This window comes from Ictidomys tridecemlineatus, chromosome 14 (genome assembly GCF_052094955.1).
Source record: "Ictidomys tridecemlineatus isolate mIctTri1 chromosome 14, mIctTri1.hap1, whole genome shotgun sequence".
In the NCBI taxonomy this organism is placed as follows: Eukaryota; Metazoa; Chordata; class Mammalia; order Rodentia; family Sciuridae; genus Ictidomys; species Ictidomys tridecemlineatus.
This window is the reverse complement of record NC_135490.1, coordinates 15,034,328-15,061,427: the sequence shown is the minus strand read 5'-3', so window position 1 is coordinate 15,061,427 and position 27,100 is coordinate 15,034,328. Positions and strand designations below refer to the sequence as shown.

The 27,100-nt window shown below is 40.3% G+C and overlaps 1 protein-coding gene across 10 annotated transcripts in view; it reads left to right on the top strand.

The window, feature by feature from the left end:
• Positions 1-13,493, top strand: part of Ints10 (integrator complex subunit 10) — a 33,049-nt gene extending 19,556 nt beyond the window's left edge. For 2 of the 10 annotated variants that reach the window (XM_078030930.1, XM_078030931.1), the window contains exons 13-18: positions 481-589; positions 5,072-5,151; positions 6,404-6,566; positions 7,690-7,783; positions 9,812-9,934; positions 13,130-13,493. In XM_078030930.1, coding sequence (XP_077887056.1) covers positions 481-589; positions 5,072-5,151; positions 6,404-6,566; positions 7,690-7,783; positions 9,812-9,934; positions 13,130-13,286 — 726 coding nt within the window. In that variant the 3' untranslated portion in view covers positions 13,287-13,493. The other 8 variants (XM_013360347.4, XM_021729093.3, XM_005329285.5 and 5 more) reach the window with 6 other exon arrangements.
• Positions 13,494-27,100: the final 13,607 nt, after the last annotated feature.

Genomic DNA, 27,100 nt, shown 5'->3' with positions numbered 1-27,100 from the left:
CATCTCCGTCTCCTGCTTTCACAGCCTCTTTTTCTCCTAGAGAATCCCCCCTGCCCACCGTAAAGCTGGGATCAGGATGACCTCTGTGCCCAGAGCTTTTCCTGCTGTCTGGCCAGTGTGTTTCTGTTATTTTTCTAGCCTGTGAGTGCATGGCTATGAGGCAGGGCCACCCTTCTTCTAGATCCTGCTGTGCTGTCGAACACTTGGTGATTTTGTTAATACTTGGTTAATTTTTAAGTTTTGTCCTTTTGTTTTCTAATAGCAAAGAATGGATTCTCGTCCCCTCTAGTGTGTAGATTAAATCTTGCTGTTACTTTTTTGGTACTTGCTGTGAGCCAGTGGTGGTGCTCCCTGGGAGACCATGGTATTAAGGCAGTATCTCGGTGCCTGGTTATTTGCTAGAAATATTGGTCATTCTGTTTATTTGATTCAGTTCAGAAAGCTCATGGGGTTCATTCTTTTTGGTTTTATGTTCCTCAGATGACGTGTGAGAAAGTCCTTGACCTGATGTGCTACATGGTACTCCCCATTCAAGATGGAGGCAAATCACAGGAGGAGCCCTCAAAAGTGAAGCCCAAATTTAGAAAAGGTACAGTGACAAGTCTTACTGTTCTTTGGTAAAAACAGCTGTAGGACGTAAGGCTGAGGTGTACTTTACAGTTCCTAGTGAGACGACAAGATTGCAGGGCTCCCCAAACTGGATTTTCTGGAAAGCTAATGCCTTCCCAGATTGTTCTTCCCAGAGAGCAGCTGTCAGCCCATCTTCCAGAGCCCCCACTTCCTTGGTGTGTATCTCTGAAGAATATCAGTAAACTCTTTCCTACTGTGGCAATTCCAGGAGAACTGTAGATGACTGAAGTCTGTCTCCGCACAGCCCTTGAGGGCCATTTTGGGCTTTACGTCAACTTTCACATTGCTTGAAAAACTAAATTTATAAGTAAGTTTCTATCTTAAAATTAGAACAAGATAAGCAAATTAAGCCTAAAAAACACCGAAGATGGGAAATTATAATTCAGGAACGGAAATCAATGATGTGGAAACAAAATAAGGAAAATTAATAAATCCCTAAATAGTTTTTTTTTTAATTTTCATAAAATTGATAAACCTCTAACAAAATTAATCAGAAAGAAGATTAACACAAGTTATTATTCTCAGGAATGAAAAGGTAAATGTCATTAAAGATTCTACTGACTTCAAACGATAGTAAGAGAATCATTTATGCCAATAAATTTAACCATTTAGATGAAATGGAGAAGTTCTTTGAAAAGCACTACTTACCAAAACTGACAGAAAATAATGTCGAAAAAATGAATGTCTTTATAGCTAAAAATTTAAGTTTGTCATCCAAAACCTTCCCACAAAGAAAATTGTAGGTCCAAATGACTTTACTGATGAATTTTATCAATTTAAGAAGATATATCACCAATCCAATTCAATTTCTTTCAGAAAAGATTACTTGCTCATTTTTTAAGGCCAGCATAACCCAATAGCAAAATCAAATAAACATTTACAAAAAAAAGAACATTAAAGGCCAGTCTCTACCATGCATGCAGATGCACATACTTAATGAAATATTAGCAAATGGAATATAGCAATGTGTGAGAAGGATAATACATAAGACCAATGTGCCAGGAATGTAAAGGCAGTTTAACATACCAAACAGTGTAGTTCATCACGAAGCAATTAAAGGAGAAAAATCATTCTGATTCTTAATGGACACAGAAAATAGTACCTATTTGTGATAAAAATAATCTTAGCAATCTAGAAAAAGAAGGAAATGTTCTCAAAATCTGTGTGTGTGTGTGTGTGTGTGTTTGGTACTAGAGATTGAATTCAGGGGCACTCAGCCACTGAGCCACATCCCTGGCCTGATTTTGTATCTTATTTAGAGGTGAAGTCTCACACTGAATTGCGCCTCACTTTTGCTGAGGCAGGCTTTGAGCCCGCGTTCCTCCTTCCTCAGCTTCCCAAGCCGCTGGGAATCATGTCTAACATAAAATATTGAATCTTTCATCTAATACAGAAATGTCTGCTCTCATCACTCCTGTTCAACATTCTGGAGATTATAGCCAGTGTAGTAAGGCTAAGAAATAGGAATAAAGGCTTTAAATATTTAAAAAGACTATTCATAGGTGTGACATTACAGTCACATACTTGGCTATGTAGGAGAAAGCCTGTGGAATCTCCAAAAAGCTACTAAAACTAATGGGGAGAGCCAAAGATGTATTGCACGGGCAGAGAGCTTGCCTGTCATGCATGAGACCCTGGGTTTGATCCTCAGCATTGCAAAAACAAAACAAAAAGTAATAGGTAAAATTTCCAAGACACTTCAATGCAAAAGAGTAAATTCAAATCATACATGGTAGTAATAAGCAATCGAAAAATGAATTTTTTTGTTTCTGTTTATAATAACCTAAAAAATAAGGCATACAGGAACAAATTCAATAAAAGACATGTAAAACCTCCACTTCGTATATTATGAAACGTTTCTGAGAGAAATTAATGTTGAACTTTGACACTTGATAGATCACATTTACAAAGTCAGAAGATTCAGTTTTGTTAAAGAACCATTTCTCCCTAGATTTGTCTATAGATTCAATGTAATCCCAGCAAACCCCAGCAGACTTTTTTTAAGGGACACACTGAGTATAAAATCTATATGGAAATGTAATCTAGAGTTATGAACACAGTTTCAAAAAAGACAAAATTGGATGGCTTAGGCTACATGATAAGTACTACTCAGTATAAAAATGCAGCTGTCAGAACGGTATAGGTGTAACAGTGGAGAATCCAGGCGTAGAGCCACACAGATATGGTCAGATGATTTCTGACAAAAGTACCAAAGTAATTCAGTAAGGAAAAGAAGCCTTTTAACAAATGGTGCTAGACAAGTTGTTTTATGGTTGGTTTAAGTTTTCTATAACAGAGGTTTTTAAAGTAATCAATTCAACCCAGACTTCTTAAAAAATCAAGTATCCATGAGAAACAGAAGCAGATCGGGTGGGTCAGATGATTGAGTCTTGACCAGTGGAATAGCAGAGAAAACTGGGAGGTTCAGGGGTAGCTCATTGGTAGTTCTATCACCACACTGCAAAAATGAAACCCCAAATAAAAAAAAAACAAGTGACATTACAATTCAGTAAGGAAAGAATGCCATTATCCAGTAAATGATACTGAGACAGGTAATTGTTCAGTTGTAAAAAAATGGGATTCCTCTTTCACACTACACAAAAATCTTTTAAATTTTAAGATTTAAATGTGAGAATTAAAATTTTTGAACTTTTAGAAGAAATATTTTTATGCCTTCTAAGTAGGTTGGTCTACAAAGAGCACACACTATGGAGGAAAAAAATGAGTAAATTTGTCAGATTAAAATTTAAATGCCAACAAAAGATATTATGAGTAAATTGAAAAGATAAGCCATAGAATGCCAGGAAATTGTCTAACACATAAAAATATCCAGTTCAGATCAATGAGAATAATGAACCAACCTCACATCATAAAATAAGCAAAGGATATGAAGAACAGAGTAATCGAGGCAGAAATTCAAATTACCAAAAACTATTTTAAAAGGTTCTCCTCCTGAAGTGGCAATACTTATTTCTCAGGACAGAAGGTGTGTAGAAATGTACAGCCATTTTTGAAACTATTTGAGCATTACCAAATTGAATATATTATTACCTAGTTATTTACCTCATCTCCTTGTTGCGTACTTTAGATTGGTGTTTGTCAAACTGGATCCTCACCCACTGGATCATGAGTTTCAAACAGTAATTTTCTTTTTTTTTTTTTTTTTTTTGGTACTAAGGATTGAACCCAGGGGCATTTAATCACTGAGCCACATCCCTAACCCCTTTTTATATTTTATTTTGAGACAGATATCAAAAGTTGCTTAGGGTCTTGCCAAATTGCTGAGGTTGGCTTTAAACTTGTGATCCTCTTGCCCCAGCCTCCTGAGCTGCTGGAATTACAGGTGTGCAGCACCGTGCCTGGAGGAATTTTCTTTCTTAATAAAATAGAATATTTTTCAATGTCTGCAGCTAAGTATTATTTATAAATATTATTTCATAAATCTTTTGTTTTGGATATAAAACAAGTGTTAAGTTTGTAGAGGATCCCCAGGTAAAAAAATGTATCAGGGAGAGCAAAAATGAAGGATTGATTTCTTGCTGCTACTTGCCTCTGGGTAGAGAAGGCTGTTGTACATCAAGAACACAGACCATAAATGAAGAGATTGGGATCTTTGTTTAAAAGCCAATGCTTGTTTTTTTTTCCATAGGTGCACAAGAAAACATATATAAGAATATTTATTTTTAAAAAAAGAATATTTATTTCAGCATTGTTGGAAACCTCAATATCTACCATCAAGAAAACAAATCTATTGTGATATATGTAAATATCAGAATACTATAAAACACTGAAAATGAGTGAACTGTAGCTACATGGATTATTATTGATAAATCTGAAACACATGAGTTAAAAAAAAGCACCTTGTGAAAGGATTCATAGAGTATGCCACCATTTCATATAGTATGCCAAAAATGTGCAAAACATCCCTCTAGCTTTTATGAATGCAGACTGATGAGGAAGAGTTTGCAGTATGTGTGGGAATGACAGCCACCAGGCTGAGAACTGTGACTACCTCTGGAGAGGACAGAAGAGAATGGTATCAGAAAGATACACAAGAAGCTTCAACTGACTTTGAAATACTTGGTATTAAAATCTTTTAAAATTAAGCAAAATATTAATGTTTTATAAAACTGTGTGATGAGCACAGTGTTTACAATATTCTCTCTTTCAGTTTCTGAATATAGTTGAGATGTTTTATAATTTTAAAATCAAATCTTTATGTGAGTTTAGGAAAGAAAAAAAAAGATTGCAAAATGAAGCTAGAAACCATTAGAAACCAGTTTCACCATCCCAGAGTATAAACTGTGGCTTAACAGTACTAGGAACCATGTGACTGTTGCTTATCCTTTTTATTGTTAGAAGGAAAGCTTCTTGAGTATTTGCTTTTTCAAAGCTGTTTTCTTGGATTATAGCATTCATTAACATTGTGGACTCTTGTTAGGTTCTGATCTGAAGCTTCTGCCCTGTACCAGTAAGGCTATTATGCCATACTGCCTGCATTTGATGTTAGCCTGTTTTAAGGTAAGCCTTAAGTTGATTAGCATAAAAAACATTTAATTTGCAATAATGTCTTGGTGACTTGGAATGACTTGAATTGAGAACCTTATTAATGATTGTTAGTTTATTACTTCTAAAGGGCAGGTTGATATAGAGGGAAAAACACAGGGGCTAGGAATTAACAAATATTAAATAAAAACTGTAGTTGATAAAGGTGAATAGGGAAGTTTACAAATAATAGTGGAACAGATTTGCAAATAACCTTGCCTATAGTAAGGCTCAGTAAATATTTTGTAAGTTAATATACAGGTCAGACTATATTTAGCTCTAGAAGAAAGGAACATAAATGCCACTTGAGTTTGTAGAGGGATGATAAGTTTATTATAAAGATATAGAGGATAAAGACATTTTATTTTTTTTAGTTGTAGAAGACCATAATACGTTTATTTAATTTATTTATTTTATATGGTCCTGAGGATTGAACCCACTACCTCCCACATGCTAGGCAAGTGCTCTACCACTAAGCCACAACCCCAGCCCCGGTAGAAGAATATTGTAAACACTGTGCTCATCACACATTTTAGACATGAGAATGAACACCAGCAAAGACCCAGTAGTGTTGGAAAGGTTCAAGGATTTTTGAAAGGACACCAGCGCCCTGGCTGTAGGTATAACGGAGCCTTAGATTGGAGTAGAGGTTTGTGGGTAAGGCAGTAATGTTATTGGTTTTCCACTGTAGAGCATCCGTTGCCTAACTTGGCTCTGAACCACTTGGAGCAACAGAAGGAACTGAAGTATGATTTTATGCTGGCCGTTTAAAGCAAAAAGTCCTTTGGCTGTTTCTCTAGTTCATATTTCCTTCTTATTCACTGCCTTTCTTTCTGTCTAGTCCCTCAAACCCCTCTCTCTTAGATAGATGGCCTCTTGCCCATCTTTTCCACTCACCCCATAAGTCTCCAGAATCTTTCCTCTGTTATTCCGGATGACTTAACTTTATGTAGCTATGGTTCAAAATCAAAAGTTTCCAGGTCACACATGAATGTCCAACTCCCAGTTAAATACCCTGCCAGCAACTGTCAGCTTTGCAGGGGGAGCCTCCAGCTACTCTGATTAAGATCTACCCTCCTTAGAAGGCAGTTATTTTCTACTCTGTTCCTTTCTTTTTCTAATGATCATCATCAAACATTTGTATATGCAGCATTTTTTTAGGAGGTAATATTTGGTGCATTCTAGATTACCCTGTGATTTCTTTCTGGTTTAAATCTTTGTCTTGCAGCTTAGAGCTTTCACAGACAACAGAGACGACATGGCTTTGGGGCATGTGATCGTATTGCTTCAGCAGGAGTGGCCACGAGGAGAGAATCTTTTCTTGAAGGCTGTTAATAAGATTTGTCAACAAGGAAATTTCCAATATGAGAATTTTTTTAATTATGTTACAAGTATCCTTTTTCTTGTTAAAGCGCCAACAGGTTCTGATTTCTTAGAAAATGAATGAACCACTCTGGGTAAAAATACTGGTTCTTTTGGAGAAAAAGGGAAAGAATGGTGATTTAAAGTGGGGCTGTGACTATTGGTTTCATAAAAGTCTTAAAAGGCTTCAAAGATGTAATTCAGGTCATCAGGAGTATCAACAACTACGTTCATTTTTCTTTTCTAACTGAGCTCTAAGAAGGTGTCCAAGATGCCTGAAGTAATAACTTACAGGTTGTGGACAAGCCCAGGCTGGCTGGTTTAGCCATAGAAAATGATAGTACCCTGGCCTTCATCTATCCAAAGAGTGCCCCCCTCTCCTTTCCTGGGACATTGACTGTCCCCTGAGATTGCTTATTAGTACATCATGCCACACTGTCACAGCTACCAATGAGCACCCACCAAAGGTTCTGGTATCAGAAATGGGCAGTGCTTTATTTCACAGTTAGGGAAAGACCTTTGAATTGAAGGTTATACACCAGCTTGGGTATTTTTATTTCATTGCTTAACACATTATTTTGAGTTATAAGATGTATTCTGTCTTTGTCCAAGTACTCAGAGCAATGAGTTAAAAACTGTTAGATGCCTTTTGAGAATCTAATGAAAGTCATATAGCTTTTCACCAGAAAAATGTGTACGTGAATGTCATCAACATTTTGCATGAAATTTCCAAGTTTCACAGATCCTTCTTTCCCTGAAGCATCTAAGAATCCTTGCCACACTAGGTATTTTATGATTTATGTTCTATAACACAAAACAGTCCATCCCACACCAAACACCTCTTTGATTTCCTATTAAAAAAAAAATTGTTTTTGCTCTTATGAGCATGTAGACTCTGCTAAATTATCACTGGAAAAAACACATTTTCCTAATATTCTTCAGCCAGGCACATCGGAAGCCAGAACTCTCTTTATGAGGCCGCTGGGTTGATCTAAGAATCCTAAGTTTTGGAATCCGATAGACCTGGATTTCAGATACTCTGCAATCATTAGTGGGATTCGAAGGGCAAGTCTGTCAACTGCTGGGAGCCAGTCCCACCTGAGAGCACTGAGACCTTGTCTTTACGTGTGGTTAACCTGAATGTGGCTGCAGACATTGATATGCTGGAGGAGTTTGCCTACTTGAGAACTCAGGAAGGTGGGAAGATTCATCTGGAATTACTCCCCAATCAAGGAATGCTGATCAAGTAAGTAGACTATCTTTTGCTCTTCTAAGCCAGGTGCTCACCTTTTGTGTACTTACGTGAACTATATGTAAATTTCAGTACCTTTTCAAAGTGTAATAGAAAGGAAGCCAAACCTTGTTTCTGTTTTTGAAGGTCAGTTTGATTCTGGATATCTTTTGAAAGACTTGTGTTTTCTTAACTAAAGGATATTTTGAAAAAAATATTTAAATTGGAGTATTTCTGTCAAACTTCTTCACTAGATAGAAGGTTCCTTTTCTTTCCAAAATATACACTGATTTTGTAAATTTCTGATGAGACAAAGGGTTTTTAACAAAGAGCAACCATATTTAAAGATGTTCTGGGTTAGGAAAATTTATTAGGAAAAACTACAGATTTTATTTATAAAACTATACTTGAAGCCCTCATTGCTTATATTGCACAAAGTGGAACAGCTCATTGTAGTACCTCTAGAAAGAAGCCACCTGTCCCCAGGTGAAGGTGGGGGTGCTGGCTCTCAGGCCTGCCCCCTATACCACAGGATGTTACCTAAATTTCGGGTTGGCTCAGATGAAAATGTGAAGGTAGTGACCATTTATGATTTTTAAATAGCTCATAATTTTGCTTCTCTCCTCGATCTTCATTGTAGTTTGGGTAATATCTCCTCCCTGCTGTGAGTGCCACGTGCAGTTTTATTTTCATACTTCTCCTTTGCTTCCTGCATACTCAGTTTGTCTGCAAGTCAGTGTTAGAGGTACTGCAAGGGACTGACCCCGAGTGGGAAGAAAGTACCTCAGTGTGGAATAAAAGAATTTCTAGTTATTGAAAGCAAAAATCCACATCTTGCTCTGTCTTTGGAGAGTCTTAGAAATATTGAGGAAGGGAAATAAGAAACATTTATTCTGGATTTCTACAACCTCAGTAATTTGACACATAGCAAACATTTCTGTTTATGTCCTAGAAAACAATAGCGTCTTGTGGAATCCATTCTAAAGAATGGAGAGATGAACTGGTTTTTTGTTTTTGTCCCCTTCATCTTGTAAATGATACTGAATATTCTAAACACTTAAAACAAAAGGACAAATGCTCTTTTTTTGAAAACCTGAAACCCTTATGCATGAAGGTGGCTTAAGCAAGATGGGCTGGCATGCTCATCTTCCCTTCTCCCCTCAGTTTCCTAAGATGGTGAATCAAAACTATGGGAAAAATAAATAATGGCATGGTTCAAAGTACTCCTGACATTGTGTGGAAATAGATCACTTTTTGATATGAGAGCCCAGGGAATCCCTTTTGTATTAGGATTCCTAGGTTTTGAAACAGAATATACAAATATACCTTTAATAAAGCTAAAAATTAGCTAAAAAGTTAATCAATAATCCTCATACAGATGGTCCTAACATAGAAGGATCCTCAGCTAGAACCAGACTCCACCTACATGGGTTAAACATGCAGAGGATGAACACATCACCTAGATCCTGCTTCACTGCTGGGGGATGGTTGAGAGAATGGGCTGTCAGATACAGTGGAACCTCAGTCTTCCTTGTTCTGAGCTTCTCTTCTCTTCTTGAACTGAACAGTACCATGGGCACATGCAGGCAATCCCTAGGACAAGGAATTAAAGCAAAGAAGCATCAAATACCCCGACAGTGTCACTAGGAGGGGTTGTTTGTGTAAAGGGCACCCAGCCTGCATTCCCAGGCTTTGGGGCAGTTCTAGGCTCTCCCATGTTGACCTGTCTAACACTTAATACTTAATTTCTTCAAGCATCCTGTAGAAGACAAGCCTCTTGGGAAACCTGAAGTTTCATTGGTTTGGAAACAGGAATAGGGATTGTTACCTAGTGATCTGACCTGGTAGGAATCTGCTGGGTCTTCTCTCTGTGGGTCTCAAAGTAAAGTTGAAGCCTGTATTTCAGATAGCGTATACCTAAGCTACAGAGGAGAAGCAAACTGCGTAAGACAGTGAGCTTTTACTAACTGAGGTGTTATTAGACTCTTGAATAAAACTATCTATATTCCTTTTCCCTTTGGGTTCCAAACAAATTCTCTGAAGCCATTGCAGACCTTGTGGGTGGTCCCTCCAGATGAGTGGCAGAGATGTTGTGAACAGTGTACAGCTCCTCCCCTTGGGTAAGGTTGTGAGTCGTCCTAGTTGTGGCATCTCCGATGCAAGCAGGTACAGTACAAACCCCAAGGGCACCTGGTGTCTGACCTAAAGGAGAGATAAGCTCTTCATCTGTTACGTGAAGTGTTTTAACATAGAGAAATGTTTCTGTGCTGATATTTGCAGTATCTTATTAGATTGGGTTAAAATGGAAAACGATATGTTGAATGAGGTGAATACCAGCTAATATGCTCAATCTTTGTTGTTACAGAATTCTGCAAAGCCATGGGTCCCAGACTCATTTTCCCCCATCAGTTGCTTTTCTCAATACTTGGTTGGACTTCAGACTCACACTTTATCAAAAACATTGCCAGCCCCTCTAGTCCTGTTGGAAGGCCCTTTCAGTCTGGGGTTTCAATCCTGTCCCTGGTGGTCACACAAAGTCACCAGGTGTATTTCTGGGACTTTTGTGGGCATGAGAAGAGTACAGAGTGAAGGAGGCTGGATTTGAACTCGTGTCTTCTCAAATGCTGACCCCTCTCCTCTACTACCCAGTCACACTGCCTCGTCCTCTTCCTCACTGATGGCTTTTAATACCAAATCTCACATGGGCTGAGCTCTGGGACCAGGAACCAAGATGCCTCTGGACTCGCACCAGCAGCGGGTGCAGTAAGGGCTCACTAGCTTCTCCCCAGTCTCCCCGAAAACACTCCGTGGCCAGGGGCTTGTCCAGGTTACAGTTTCTGTACAGTCCGCTTCCAGTCTTGTGTACCTTCTCCGGAGTGTTGTTTTTGCAGTGCAGGGTGCGTTGGTGTGGGTGTTTGAATGCTGCTGTTTGCTGTTTTTTAAAGGCCTTCTAGCCCTCCCATGGGGTTACTGCAGCAGGAATTCTTACCTGTGCTTCAGCCCAGCATACAGACTGCTGACAGGTACCAAGTGGAAAACACCTGCTCATAGTGTGCTGTGTGTCAACATGTTTTACTGCCCATGGTTTCCAGCTCTTTGTTCCTCAGTGCTCTTTTTCATGCTTTATTTAATTTTTTTAATTTGTTCCGCATTCCTTGGCAAACCATCTGGTTGTAATATTGTAACATTTCCTATTTTTTTTCCATAAGTTGCCAGTGTGTTTGTGTCGAATTTAAAAATCATTATGGATCTGGAAAAAATACTTATATAAAGCTGTATTAGATTAAGCGCTAAATTATGATTCACTTTTGATAAAACATGAAGCTTTCAGTCATAAGTATTTAAGAATGCTGAAGTTTAAATAAATTTTTATTCGTGGATTTTAATATTAGTGACCATACTGTCTGTGGTGTAAATAAGCATTAGCACAGCTTTTCTCCTGACACTGATGCTAGTTTTTCAGACCTTGTCTTTCTGAATTGAAAATATTTGATAGGCTAAATGATGCCATATTTATTAGCTAGTTTATCCTTTTCTTACCCATAAAAGCTAACTACAGTCATCTGTCATCTACTGATGGGAATGAGTTCTAAGAAATTCCTCATTAGGCAATTTCTGCATCATGTGACCATCATAGAGGGGACTTACACAAAAGGAGGTGATATGACTAATGCACACCTAGGTTATATGGGACCCGCGTGGTCCATCATTGACTGAAACATCTTTCCTAAGTACATGACTGTAATTCCCATGTTCATCTAAACTTGCTAAAGGGCTAGAGGCTCCACTAGAACTATCATCATGTGGGGCTACTCTTTATATATGGAAACAATACCGCTGGACCTCGCTTAGCAGAATGGAGCATTTAATTACATTTTGATTGTATTAAGGGGAGAAATTGCCCCTCAACTTACTGCCTGCAAATATATACTAGTTACTTCCGCTTGAGCAGAGGATCGCCTCCAATGTGAGGTTGCAGCCTGGGACCCAGCAGAGCAGGATCAAGGTTGCATCTAATAGTCTGCATCTGCTCCCAATGGAACCCAGAGCCTCCACCCCACTGCCACCATGTCCCAGCTCCTGAGTTCACCAGCCAGACTGGGTTAGGACAGTCCACAAAGAGCTGTGCGTTTTCCCCACAGCCCGATGTTTCACTGCATACTTCTTTTAAACATCCATGGGTGTAGTAGAATGTTCTGTAATATCTTTACTAGTCTAACAAAGCCTGATTTTTTTTCTTCTATTGCATTGCAATTTTATGCCTCCTGATGCACTTATTTTATATAGTTCATACAAGTTTTAAAAACAAACTTTTAGAATGATCAATAGTTTTGTTTGCACACTACATGAAAATCTCACTTTCCAGCTTGTCTAAAGAGAGTTAGGCGGTAGGGGCAGGGAACAATGGTGGCTTTTGTCTGTCTCAGTCTACCACTTATTACCAAACTAGTAACCAGAATCCTTTCCTCTTAATCGAGTCCACTGATTTTTGCTGGATTTTTCTTTTCCTCTCTGCATTTTGTGGTCTTTAGTTTTCCAGGATTTCATTTGTGATTTCCTTTTCTAATACACAACTTTTGGGACACAGGGAGTACTTTGCTTGTGTTCCCACCGACCCTTCCACGCAGGGCCCTCCAAGTCTCCTGGACAGATCTGGTCTTTCTAGGACTTTGCAGGCCTCTGTCAGTGATTCTGCCTCTCTCCCAACCTGTGCCACATTCTTGTCTCAGGACCCTCAAGTCCCCCTGCTTTCTCTCAAACAGATGAGAGTCTGGATGGGCGCAGTGCTCAGAGGAGCTTCCCTTTTCTGGCACTCTGGGAGAGGGACAGCAGGGACCCCAACGGCTGTGTTGAGGCCCAGTCCTTTCCAAGCCTTCAGGGAGCACCAGCCGCAGGGGCCCCAGTGGAAACTGTCCTCAGTGATTGGTGCACTCTGGGTTCCCTCCTCTCTGCTGCTGCCTCTCCAGAGCCTGCTGTCCTGGCTGGACACAGCGCTTTGTGGCCAGTGTGGGTAGCAACCATTCTGCCCCAAGTAACCGAAATGTGTGCAGGCCAGAGGTGGGGATGCATACCGCCAGAGCTCCAGGAGTTCAAAAGCAAAGCAGGTGGCAATTCAAGAACATTCAGCTGTTTAAAATAACTTGGTTTAGGGTGGGAAAGTGCCTCTAGCTTTCTGAGAAGAACAGGCAGGAGTGGTTGGCTGGTTGCAGCTTTTCTTTCTTTTCATTTTAAAAATGTGATTAGAACGTTTTACTTATTATGCTTAGAAACGAGGCAGGCTTTGCTCCTACCAGGTAGCACTGGGCAGTGGTGCTGCTGCTAACGCCTGCTCTCCATCTGTCTCCCTGTCCGCTGCCTCAGGCACCACACTGTCACTCGTGGCATCACCAAGGGCGTGAAGGAGGACTTCCGTCTGGCCATGGAGCGCCAGGTCTCCCGCTGTGGCGAGAATTTGATGGTGGTGCTGCACAGGTTCTGCATAAATGAGAAGATCCTGCTCCTTCAGACTTTGACCTGAGCCGGGGCCTCTGCTCCAGAGGCCGCAGGAGCGGCGACGAGCGCAGCTGTCAACAGCCCTCGAAAAGAACTTCGGGGTCCAGCTCCTCGGTCGCTTAACCGTAGTTCCCGAGAGCTAAGAAGCTACTTCTATTTTCAAGAGTCGCTTTTTGTAATTTTTGTAAAACAAGAGAACCCATCTGTTTTGTAAATAAAAATCATCCTAAAATTTGAGGTTTTAAAAAATTTAGTTCTTGTGAATATCTAAACCAGGACGCAACTTCTACGCTTACAAGCATGGGAGGGGGGACTCAGCACACTGAATGAGTAATGAATTTTATTATGTAGATTCTTAAAAAGACATCTGCCTTCCTTGATCTCAAGGTTTTATTTCCTGTAATGAAGCCTTGGTAAGTATTACATACTAACGTAAAGTTTGGCCTCTTCCAATTGCACCAGGGTGAGTTGTATCTCCACACACCCGCCTCTGAAAAATGATGGCTACAGAAGGACGTGTCTCTTTCTTTCTCTCTCTCTCTCTCTCTCTCTCTCTCTCTCTCTCTCTCTGTCTCTTTCTTTCTTTCTTTCTTTCTTTCTTTCTTTCTTTCTCTCTTTCTCTCTTTTTTTCTTTCTTTCCTTCTTTCCTTCCTTCCTTCCTTCCTTCCTTCCTTTCTTTCTCTTCCTTTCTTCCTTTCTTCCTAATATTTTTAGTTGTAGATGGACACAATTATTTATTTATTTATTTTATGTGGTGCTAAGGATTGAACCCAGTGCTTCACACAACCTAGGCAAAAGTGAGCCACACCCCAGCCCACATGTCTGTTTTTTAACCAGGACTCAAAGTTAACTGGCACATCCATTATCAAATACCTTGCTTGTGAAGGAAAGCAGTGCCATTGGAACTAACCAACCTCTCCAGGGCACTGTCAACAGCCACTGTCATTCTCAGGGCCTAGAGTCTGTCCCCCTGTGCACTGCTGCTGTGCTCTGTGATGCTCATCAGCTGCATGTGCTTGAAAAGCCCACAGGATAGCTTAAGAGTCGGCAAGAGAGAGCTCACTTTGCAGTTCCTAAGCAGCTAATCAGGGGTTATGATTTCTATTTTTGTAATGTGAACTAAAGTACCAACCCAGAGTTGGGTGGAATCTTGGAAGTGATCTCTTTTTCTAAAAATAAGTCAAACTACAGATAAACAATGATACTAAGCAGAGAGAGAATAGTAATACAGCCCTGAAGCTAGTTGCTCCTTGGCCCTGTGGCATTTATGTCTGTACATTTCATCTGCCTTCTGTTGTCCACTGCAGAATTTTGCAAAGAGGAAAAAGCAATTGAACAATAAAGCCTTCATGAAGAGTTGATGGTGTATATAACGGGAGGGGAGGATCAACAAGATGCCCAAAGTAAGGAACTCAGACGTCCAGGCTTGACCTTGCTGTTTTGAAGGGCTCAGTTTTTGGCCCTTCTGCCAAAAAAGGAACTTCTCTCTCACTCATCTCTTTTTGAGTGATAAGAACACAATGTGAGACCCAGTCTCTTAAATGTTATTATTTGTCTTCCATAACCGAAGCTTACATCCATTGAGGTCCTCAACTCACAGCCCCTGGCAACCACCGTTCTCTGCGTCTTTGAAGTTGATGAGTGAATGAATAAAGTGTGGTATACAATAAAATAAAAGTGCAAAGAACTACATTTGGGGGGAGACAAAAATTCAGGAAAGAGAAAGGAGTCAGAGAAGCCACATATGAGAAGGTGCCTTATATGAGTAGAATCATGCAGTGTTTGTCTTTATTTCTGCTTTAATAATGGAAAATTATTCAGCCTTCAAAAAAGAAGGAAATCCTGCTGTATGCAACAACAGGGAAGAACCTGGAGGCTATGCTAAATGAAATGAGCCAGAAACAAAACAAACGCTGCATGATCCTGCTGGCGGGAGAGACCTCGTTCTCTAGTATAGCTTCTATGGCTCCTTTTCCTTTATTTCTTTTTAAAAAATATTTGTTAGTTGTAGTTGGACACAATACCTTTATTTTATTTATTTATTTTTATGTGGTGCTGAGGATCAAACCCAGGTCCTCGCACGTGTGAGGCGAGCTCTCTACCGCTGAGCCACAACCCCAGCCCCCTGTGGCTCCTTTTTCTCCTGAATTTTTGTTTCTCCCCAAATTTAATTGTTTATGCTTTTATTAACTCTAAGTTAAGCTCTTGAACTTTCAGTTGTTCACCTAAAGCCACAGTAGGAGTCAGTAAAAGGAACTGATTGACAGGAACCACCCATCTTGGAAGTGACTTAAGATTGTAAATTGGAAAACAACTTGTTATAGATGCAGCATTACAGTAATGGCGGTCTATGATATTTTCTGCTAAACTTGGCACTCAAGATAATATCAAGCAATACCTCAGTAATCCTTAAACAAAAATCAAGGAAGCAAGGTTTGCCCTGGTGTAGTAGCACCCCCTTTCTCCACAGAAAAGTCTTAACTGGGCTTCTCCAGAAAACTTCACCATGGCTGATTTTAGGATTGTCTGCAAAAGAGTTCAATGTAGATAAACTTCTATTTTCATGCTGCCCTGTTTTACTTGGCCACTGGCCAGGAAGAAATCAGCACTCCAGGTGCTGGACACCCCCTTACTAGTTTTTCACAAATGTATCCAGTATAGTAGTTTGTAGAAATGTACAAACAAGGCCTCTGGCCTTGAGTTGGGCTTCACAGAGATGTCTACATTTTTTAAGATAAGGGAAGTTACCAACTGGGCTCCATGGTAACAACTGGCAGGGGAGGAAAGAAAGGGGAAAAGAAGCTCTCCCCTTCTCAGATGTTGTCCTTGAAGGGTTAACTTGCCCAGAACAGTGAAAGAAAAATCAGCTTTTATGTGAACTTCAGACTGTGAACTTCTGAGCCCCTCCCCTTACATGCTGGGTATAAAACTCTGAAACTACCTGAACTTGGGGTTCAGGGGATTGATTGATTACAGCAAAAGCTGTGCCCTCTGAACCTGGCTGCAGCCAAATAAAACTGTTTCCTGCTATCTTCGGTGCCTTGCCTCGTTTTTCCCTACAACATTGGATGGCCTTTTCCAGTGCCACCCACTGTTCCTCTTCCACTTCCAAGCCCTAAACAGGCTTCTTCCTGTGACACACATAACTGAAGAGTCTCAGGATTCTGCCAGAGTGGCTCTTTTCTGCAAATTAGCAACCAAAGAGAGAGGATCCAAGGCTGAGATCAGTTCACAGAAACGTAGGTGACCAACTTGATTCCAACACACCAAATTGTGTAGAGGCAGCCGTTATCTTTTTAACCAATGTGAATTCTGATTGGTCCATATATTAATTCAATAATGTCTAACATTTACTGATCACTAGTTATCTGCCAGGCTTCAGGCAAAGGGTTTCAGTTGTATTTTCTCATTTGTAATAACCCCATGAGGCCAATAGAATTACATGTGGATGAAGAGGCTGAGGCTTTAAGGAGTCGTCTCTGTCCTGAGGTCATCAAAATGTAGCTTGACCTCTGCTGGAGAGGTTGGAATCTAGACCCCCCACTCTGTGATACTCCTCCTGAGCTTCCATATTTTTGCTGTGGTGTTGGACTCTGAAGATGAGATAATTAAAGATAGAAAAATAAAACTCAGGGCATGTTCTCTACCTCCAGGAAGTTGGCAAATAGGAGGCCCACATACAGCTATTTGGACTGTAGGCCTGTGAGTGGTGTGAAGAAGACACCGGGAGACAGGCACAGAGGAAGAGGAGGAGGATGAAACAATTTTACTAGAACTTAAAATATGAAGATCTTTATGAGATTGAGAGGCATCCTGGAAATTTGATGACATTTAAAAGCAAACAGATCCTGTTGAGGACTAGTCAGTAGGACGTGTGAACCAGGTGCTGGAGGTGAACACAAGAACAAGAGAGGCTCCATCCCAGCGTTCACTGGACCACAGCCTGAAGATGGCCCCATCTCCATGGGCTCTGAGTTCCCCTTTGGGCACCACTATCCTTCCCTCCCAGGAGCTTGTTCCCTCTCATCATTTCATCTTTAGTCATAGCCTAGAGCTCACTCCAGTTCCACCTGTCAAAGGAATTCACATACGTCTTTGTGAAAGATGTATATTTTACCTCTCCCAAGACTACTGACCACCTGGTCCTAATGGTGAGATTTCAAGCACCATGCTTGCCTCCCTAAGACGAGTTTTCTGAACAGTGCTCTCACAATTTTAATCTTTAAAAAAAAAAAATCCTCATGAACTCTTGCTTTCTTGTAATCTCATCTTTTTTTAACAACTTCTGCACAAATTGTTCAGGCTCTTAGGTATTAGTTTCCTAGGGCTGTTATAACAAAGTGCAATAAACCTGGTGGCCTAAAAGAAAGAGAAATTTATTTTCTCACAGTTAAAGAGGTTACAAATCCAAAATTGAGATGTCATCAAGGCCATGCTCCTCTGAAACTCCGGGTGGAACCCTCTTTGCCCCTCACCAGCTTGCAGTGGGTGGCCGCACCGCTGACATTGTTGGCTTGTAGATGCACCATTCTGATCTCTTCTGTCATTGTGGGGGTCTCCAGTGTGTCTCTTCAGGTCATTTCCCTCTTCTTACAAGGACACCAGTCACAGTGGAGGTATAGCCCTACCTCCAGTGTGACCCCATATAAACCAGTTGCATGTGCATGGACCCCACTTTCAAGTAAGGTCAGATTCTAAGGTGCTGGGGTTAGAACCTTAACATTTATTTTGAGTTGTCACAATTCAATCAATCATACTTTGGGAACCATATTTTGGGAGTTTTGTTTTGTTGTTGTTTGTTTATACAATCTTAGAGAATAATACCAATTTCCCTGTTCCTCATAAAGCTATCCCAAGTTTTTGCACCTTTTACAACCCAGGACTTCCCTCTTTCACATGAAGCAGAGGTGAGACAAAACAAGGGCATGGTTTGCACTTAAGGAAATGATGCATTGGATGTCTTCCTTTAATGGGCAATACTGGAATACAGGATTCTCTCTGGGCTCTCCTTCATTGTGCTCCAACAGACAGACAATGTGTAGGAGGGGAGGATGTAATTTTAGAGCGCTGTATTAATCACTTTCCCTCAAGGGCATCTGCCAGGGGTGAAGACAAAGGTATAAAGTATTTCTGGTTCATAATTAAAAGTCAAGCCATTATGCATGTCTAGGAGGAGAAGCTCTTTATAAATGGATCACCACTTGTTTATTATTTTAAAAAGTTCAGAGACATAACTGTCTCAAGGAGATAGAAAGGGGAAGAAATATGATGGAATTAAATGGTTTTTCTCATGAGTTGTAGCTTATATTTAAACATTTTGATTCACCCCTATTTGGTTTGCAGTTGAAGCAAAATTCTAAGGTCTAAATGGATGTGTTAGAAAAAAAATCTAGCAGACAATTCATTAGGCACATGTTCATCAGTGGAAGACAGTCACTGAAAAACCTTTAAGGAAAGGTCATTTTATTATGTAGGAGATTTTAAAGGAGGCCAGATGACTGACAGTAATTTAAGCTTACACCTTGTTATGTGTAACAGCTGAATAATTTAAAATGTTTACTTGCCTCGATATTTAAAAGTTTATAAATACACATGCTTTTATTATAGCTACATATGTACACACATATATTTTATGTATTATGTATTATATGTGTGTATATACATATAAACATATACCTGGTAGGAATTTGAATGTGACATGGAGAAGCTAATTCCAAGAAGTTAAGTCAGGGATCATATTAAGAGCTCATGCAGAGCAGAAATAAGAAACCGGGCTTCTCAACTCCTGTGTTAGATTGTCTCATCAACAGCCATAATGGGATGCAGGCCTAAAACCTTTACTTAACTTCTTATTTATTTATTTATTTTAAATTCCACATTTTTATTGGTACATGTAGCTGTACTTACTGATGGGATTTGTTGCCACACATTCCCACATGCACACAATATAACAATATAATTTGATTGATATCCCTCCCCAACAACTCCCCCCACCTTCCTTGTCTCCTCTCCTTTTCTCATCCCTTTGATTTCCATGAGATTCTCTCCCCTCTGCCCACACACTCTTTCTTTTCCTTTTTCCTCTGTAGCTTCCACAGATGAGACAAAACACAGAACCTTTGACCTGAGTTTAACCGATTTCACTTAAGTTCTATCCACGTTTCAGCAAATGACATAATTTAGTTTTTCTTTAAGCCTGAATAAAACACCATTGTGTACATATACCACATTTTATTTATTAATTCATCTAGTGATGGACACTGAAACTGGTTCCATAGTTTGGTTATTGTGAGTCGTGCGGCTAAAACATGGATATGCATGTATCGCTGCGGTCTAATGACTTTAATTCTTTACAATAAATACTAGGTCTTATGGTGTTTCCGTGCCTTGTCTTTTGAGGACCCTCTATACTGATTTCCATAGTGGTGGTACTAATTTACACTCCCAGCAGTGTAAAGGGTTCCTTTTCCTCCATATCCTCTCCAGCATTTGTTATTGCTTGTATTCTTGACGACTGCCATTCTAAATGGTGTGAGATGAAATCTCAGTGTGGTTTTGATTTGCATTTCCCTAATTGCTAATGATGTTGAACACTTTTTCATATATTCATTGGTCATTTGTCCTTCTTCCTTTGAGAAGTGTCTGTTAAGCACATATATCCATTTATTAATTGGATTATTTGGGGTTTTGGTGTTTTCTGAGTTCCTTATATATTCTAGGTATTAATCCTATTAGAAAAGTGGCTAGCAAACATTTTTTTCTGTAGGTTTTCTCCTCACATTCCTAATTATTTCCTTTGCTGTGTAGAACCTTTTTAATTTGATGCCAAACCATTAATTAACTCTTGTTTCCTGAGTCTTAGGGGTCCTATTGAGAGAGTCATTGTCTGTGACTATATGCTGGAGTGTTGACCCTATGTTTTCTTCTAGGAGTTTTACAGTTTCTGGCTTAATTCCTAGGCCTCTGATCCATTTTAAGTTGATTTTTGTGCAGGGTAAACGATAAGAGAATCTATTCTCATTACTCTATATATAATTAACCAGTTTCCCCAGCACCATTTGTTAAAAAGGTTGTATTCTCCCCAATGTATGTTTTTGGCAACTTTATTAAGGATTTCTGTACCATTTTTTGTTACTAAAGCTCTGAAGCATAATTTGAAGTCAGGTATTCATGCCTCCAGCATTGCTTTCTTGGTTAGAATTGCTTTGGCTATTCTCAGTCTTTAACTCTTCCAAACGAATTTTAAAACTGTGAAACTGAATTTTAGTTCTGCGAAATGTGTCATTGGCATTTTGATGGGGATTGCATTGAATCCGGACATTGCTTTTGGTAATATGGCCATTTTAACAATATTAATTCTGTTTATCCATGAATATGGTAGGTCTTCCATTTTCTGAAGTCTTCTTTAATTTTTTTTTAGTATTCTATAGTTTTCATTGTAGAGGTCTTTCACCTCCTTGCTTAGATTTATTCCTAGGTATTTTTAAAATTTTTTTTAGTTATACATGGACACATATTTTTCTTTATTTTTATGTGGTACTGAGGATGGAACCCAGGATCTCACATGTGCAAGGCAAGTGCTCTCCTGCTGAGCCACAACCCCAGCCCCTAGGTATTTTTTTGAGGCTATTTGGAATGGAATAGTTGCCCTGATTTCTTTCACAGCACATTGATTGTTAATATAAAGGAAAACTATTGACTTTTGTGTGTTGATTTTGTCACCTGATACTTTCCTGAATTTGTCTATTTGCTCTAGCAATCTTTTGGTGGAGTTTTTCAGATCTTTTGAGTATAGGATCATATCATCTTCAAACAGTGATAATTTGACTTCTTCCTTTCCTATTTTTAATCCCTTTTATTTCTTTCTCTTGCCTAATTGCTCGGGCCAGAATTTCTAGCACTGTATATAACTAGGGGTAGTGAGAGTGGACATTTTTTTCTTGTTCTAGATTTTAAAGGAAATGCCTTTGGTTTCTCCCCATTTACTATGGGGTTTGCTTTGTTTTTTTCATGTATAGCCTTTATGCTGTTGAAGTGGGTTCCTTCTGCCCTTCATTTCTTCAGTGTTTTTTTTTTTTAAATTATGAATGGGAGTTGAATTTTGTGAAAGACTCATTTATTTACTTTTGACGGGGGAAGCTGGGGGAAGTAGTTGCTCTCAGTAAGCATTATCCCTTTGCAGCCACTATCTACTGTGTCAAACAGAAACCAAATGTCTGTATTATCAATGAAGAGAAGACTTTGGTCTGTAATTGAACATAGGACTGTAAGAACAATAATCCCTTGCCCAAAACAGATAGGTCTGGAGGGGATTTTATATATCCCTTGGCTGATCCAAGTTCTTCATCAATGTTTAAATCTACAATTGTCTTCTTTACCACAGTCGCTACTGGGAACATACAGGTGACCACTGAGCAGGTGAAATAAAGCTAGTCCAATATGAAGTGTGCTCTAAATGTAAAATATATACCATATTTACAAGTCATAACATGAAGAAAATGATTGATGCTACATCAATAATTTTATATTAATTATATGCTAAGATGATAACATTTTAGATATGTTAAAGAAAATATATTATTAATATTAGTGCTACCTATTTCTTTCCCTGTTTTTTTTTTTTTTTGTTGGGGTGGGAGCTGGTACAGGGATTGAACTCAGGGGCACTCAACCACTGAGCCACATCCCCAGCCCTATTTTGTATTTTATTTAGAGACAGAGTTGCTTAGAGTTGCTTAGTGCCTCGATTTTTGCTGAGGTTGGCTTTGAACTTGTGATCCTCCTGTCTCAGTCTCCCAAGCCTCTGGGATTACAGGGGTGTGCCACCATGCCTGGCTCCTTCTCAGTTTGTAAAATTTATTTGATTTATTTATTTTTTAATAATTTTTTATGTGATGCTGAGGATCAAATCCAGGGCCTCACTTGTGCTAGGCAAATGTTCTATCACTGAGCCAAAACCCCGCCCTCTTTCCCTGTTTTTAGTGTGCCTATTTCAAGTTTCTTAGTAACATAATGGCTGTTTGTGACTCCCATTACATAGCTCTATTGAGCTGTCTGTTGAGCTACAGCATTCTCCCTAGGGATCATTCAGTTTATACCTGGACACCTGTGAACACAGGGACCATGCCATTGGTAGAGGACAACAGCAGAACTGAAGCCTGGGTGGGTGGTTAGGGTGACTTACCCAACTTCTTCCCAAGGCCAAATAACAGCCTTGTATTTCTCACTAGAGCTGTTCAGGGGAAGCAAAATCACAGTCAAATTAAATTTCATAGCCCAATTTTACAGAATTCAGCCCTAATTCAGATCTGGTCAAATTAAAAAAAAAAAATTGTTCCAGAAGACCGGGGTGGTTGGTGGGTGGTACTGTCCACACATGGTCAAGTACTCACAGGATGACCACATGTTCATTTGTTCATATATTTTTGCTACCCCATTCACCTGGACAGGATTGGCTTTATGGGTGTGCAATCTGTATATGGGCCCAACTTCAGAAGGGCCTGGCGCTTGGTTCAATGTTTCACTGTCACCATCTTCAAATTCTTATTAGATTCTTATGACACGATCATCTTTGATCTTGTATGTTGTAAGTAAAACCTTCCAGTGGGACAAAGGAGCCTTTGCTAAGAGAGAAGACACCGTGACAGGAGTGCCCTCTGTTCCTTGTCACCCCGTTTGCCCAAGCAGCACAGAATTCCAGAGAACCCACAAGCAGCAGGATTGCAGTGATGAGTCACAGAAGAAATCCTGTAAAGGCAAGAGCAGCAGCTTCAAGAAACCCGAATTGATTCATTTTGTGTCTTGACCATGCTCCAGCCCTTTGCTGACTGGAGCTTGGCAATAGCATCGTAATCATCACCTGAAGCCCCGGACTTGCTTCTGCAATAGTTCAGATCCCCCCTCCCCATAAACTCTGCTATGCTGGAGCCTCTAAAGGAAATTCCAAAGAGTTGGATCCAAAAAAGCTTTCTGAAGAGACTCCCAAATGAGCAGCTCTGGTTGGGTTTTGTAAATGATGCGGAGTTATGCATTTAAAGAGCTGACCACCTTTCTTTAAAATACAGGAAAGGTAAAGAAACATATTTACTGAGACCTTACTGCAAGCTTACTAACCACTAGTATCTTGCTTAACCACTTAGGAATTAAATAATGCACATGATGTAATCTCCCTCTTTTCACAGTTCAAGAAACTGAGGCTCAGAGCAGTGAAATAATTCACCACCAGTTGCCACAGCTACAAAGTAGCGAGGCTGGAGCTCACAGGTATTTCTCCCATAGCAAACTAACTCCTAGACTTCAAAGAATACTGTTAAGTAAATCTCATGATTCATATACTATATTAAAATTTTCAGGCCCATTACCTAGGCAAGCATTTATTATACTAAATACAAATGATGTATTTCAGTGCTTGCTGAGATAATTGCTACCTTCTATGCTCTATGATGGAATAATAAATAATCTGTGGAAATAAACACACAGCACCATCAAACTCTGATGCCACATTAGGATGCCCCTCGTGGTATGACCTGGGGAGATTCTGAGGCCCAGACTTCTGGGTTGGATGATCCATGCTAATTAAGCTGCTTACTGATAAACGGCAGATTTAGTGTGCCTCATATTTTCAACATCCTGGGACAGTGCAAGGTATACACGCCTGTGGCTGGACTGCTGCATGTCAAAATAGAACCCTTTTTCAGAGTCCTCATGGGATCTAAACTTCTTCCACTGCACACACTGACTCATAACCTACCTCTCGCCAGCTGCGCTCTCTCCCTGAAACACTTCTCTAGTTCTTCTACTATTGAAATCCTGTCCACTGTCCAAGGCCAAGTCCCGTCTCTTCCAGGAGGGGTTCCACTGGGAGCCTCTGCATCCCCCAAAGCATCTGCCTCTGTATACCCAAAGATAAAAAGTGTTTAGAGATGGCACCGACTGAACAGAACTCTGGTATATTTCAGTCCAAGACACGCTTGCATAAATTGGACTTCAGGACTTGTTAGTTTTCAACTCCTCCCAGACACAAGGGACAGGTGCGTTCCTAATTTGCAGCATCCACTATGTAAATACGCACTGACAGGAAGGCCCTTATAATAAAGTTTCCCCCGGGGCTGTTTCTCTAACCTGTCCGCCTGATTCCCGTTTTAGTCAGCTTTTGCATCACTGTGCCCAATATTCCTGATAGAAAAATTACAGGAAGAAACGTTTCTTTTGGCTCATGGTTTCAGAGGTTCCGTTCATGACGGGCTTTGCACCCAAGGTGAGGCAGAACATCACGGTAGAAAGGTTCGGTGGAGGAGAGCAGCCCAGGACATGACAGCCAGAAGCAGAGAGAGAGAGCTCCACTCACCTGGGACAACATAAAATCCCAAAGGCACACCCCCAGTGACCTACCACCTCTTCCAGCCACACCCTGCCCGAACTACAGTTAATCCACTTGAATGGATCAATCCACCAATTAGGCTACACTCCTTAGAATCTAATCATGTCAACTCTGAACATTCCTGCATGTGTCACACACGAGCCCTTGGAGGACACCACATATCTAAACCATAAGCCATAACTCAGTGTCTTTCTGATCTGGAAACATCAAACACCCTCCCATCCCCTGGCTGTATCTGGTTATTTAACTTTTAACTGACAACCAAAATTGCTTAGCCTGAAGCATGACAGAAAACATTTGTGTAACATGAGATCAAACCAAAAGGTCCTCAGAGACAAGTGGAGAAGGGACAAAGGATAAACATGACACCTCCGAATTTCTCTCTCTGCTGTGTTCAAAATAGTCTGCACACTTGCTTCCCCACAAACAATATTAAATAGAGCCCCGACTGAACTTGTGTACCTATCAAAAGTCAGAGAAACAGGGAAATTATAATGAAATGGCACTTAGGTGAGAAATCATTGAAATTACCTGAAACTCCTTTATCTGGGGGTTCCAACTATGCTGACTTGTAAGACCCACCCTGCTATTTTGTGGTTTTTATTTCCTCTAGAGAACTTACCCCATTATTAAGCAATCCACGCCACTTACTCTGTTCACCTGTGTGGAGTGGTGCCTTCCTTCACCCTCACAGATATTCCCACCCCTACCCACCTTCAAACAGAGGCTCACCAACTTCTGTCGTAAGGGAAAAAGAAATTGAAGTTAAAGTGTAAGAGTTAAAGTGTAAAAGACCGGGCATTGTAAAGTTTCCAAGCTGCAGGGCCTGAGTTAAGAAGTGAAAGACCAGGTATTGTTAAAATCCTCTGTTAGGACAATACCCGAACTGCCCAGTAAATATTCCCACTGACTCCCTGGTTGTCTAATAACCTGGGACTCTGTGTAGTTTGTCACATAGTTATTTAGGCCCTAAAACCAATCAGTTTGAATGTGTACCCCGCTTAGGAGTGACCAATCACCCCTGTCCAATCTGTTCCCGCCAATGAATGTACTAATCATGTCTCAGAGTTGTTGTTCAATTTTCCCGCGCCTCATGATGATTTGTTCTGATGTATGCAAAGCCCCCCCCCGCCCTCCCCAAAAAGTGTACTTAAGCTCTGCTTGACCTCTGCTCTGGGCTCTGGGCTGCTCTCCTTTCTTGAGTGGGCACAGAGACCCAGCATGCTGGTTCAATAAATCCCCTTCTGCCAATTGCATGAGTGGTCTCTTGGTGGTCTCTTCCTCCGACGCTTCGCCGGACCCTTACACTGTGCCAGAGACTCAAGCAGGCAGACACCTTCCTCTTCTCTGTACTTCTGTCTTTGCAAGGACGAGATAAACAGCCCATCCACCTTCTTGGTTATCAGAGCTACTTCCAGCTCGGGGGTATATTCATTTAAAAAGAATAAAACTACCTCCATAGTTAATGGGACAGGACAAATATTTACTGAGCAACTTCTATGTGCCAGCCAGACTGACAAGTGTCGGAAAAGAAATGGAAAGATCCCAAAGAATTTTCAGAATACTCAGAGAGAGAAAGAGAAAGAGGCAACAGAGAATTTTATAGGAAATTTCTGAGCAACAACAGGTAGTTGCTTCAGGCTGGTCCTTCCTTCTATGGATGATAATTGGAAATAAGAGCAGCTATGGGGTGAGAGGAGGGCAGGACAAAGGTGAAGGGTGTTGGGGTTGGGAGGACATAGTGACCCTACACCAGTGGGTGCACGATGTTTCAAGATGAGCTTTATTTCCTTTCAAAGGACTTCTCATCCTTTGTCAGACCATGAATCTCGGATAAGATACTTCTCTTTGTCTACTTGCAGGACTTATTATAGTTGACTACCTTTAGACTCAAGACTGAAATAGAAAGCGTGATGAGGCCACAGGATGGCGGTGATGTGACGTCCACTAGCACCACCACCTCATTCCAAGTTTTGCAAAAGGGAACGTTTTCTTCAGCATTCCTTTCCATTACCCAACAACCTTTCCCAGGTCAAGAGCTCACAGAACTTCCTGATAGTTCCCATAACAAGGATTTTGTCCACCACTTGGAGGTCAAAGAATTCAAAATTTTAATTCCTTGTCATTTGTCAGAAAATCAAAGAAACCGTGACATTTAGGAGTTAGAGAGGACGCGTGGGAACCTGGTCCTGGACGGAATGACAGAAGCGACCATTTATCCAGCACTCACTATAATATATTTAACTTTTACTATGACCTGAGTGTGGTTTGAGTTGTCCTCCAAGGTTCATGTGCTGGAAGCTTGGTCCCAGTTCAGAGGTGGGCCTAGAGGAAGGTCACGGGTGCACCACCCTTGGAAGGGGTTAGAGCAGGTCTCATAGAACTGGAATGAGTTGTTATAAATTGAGTATGGCTCTCTGGGCTTTGTCTCTCTTGCCGCTATTCTCTTTGTGCCATCT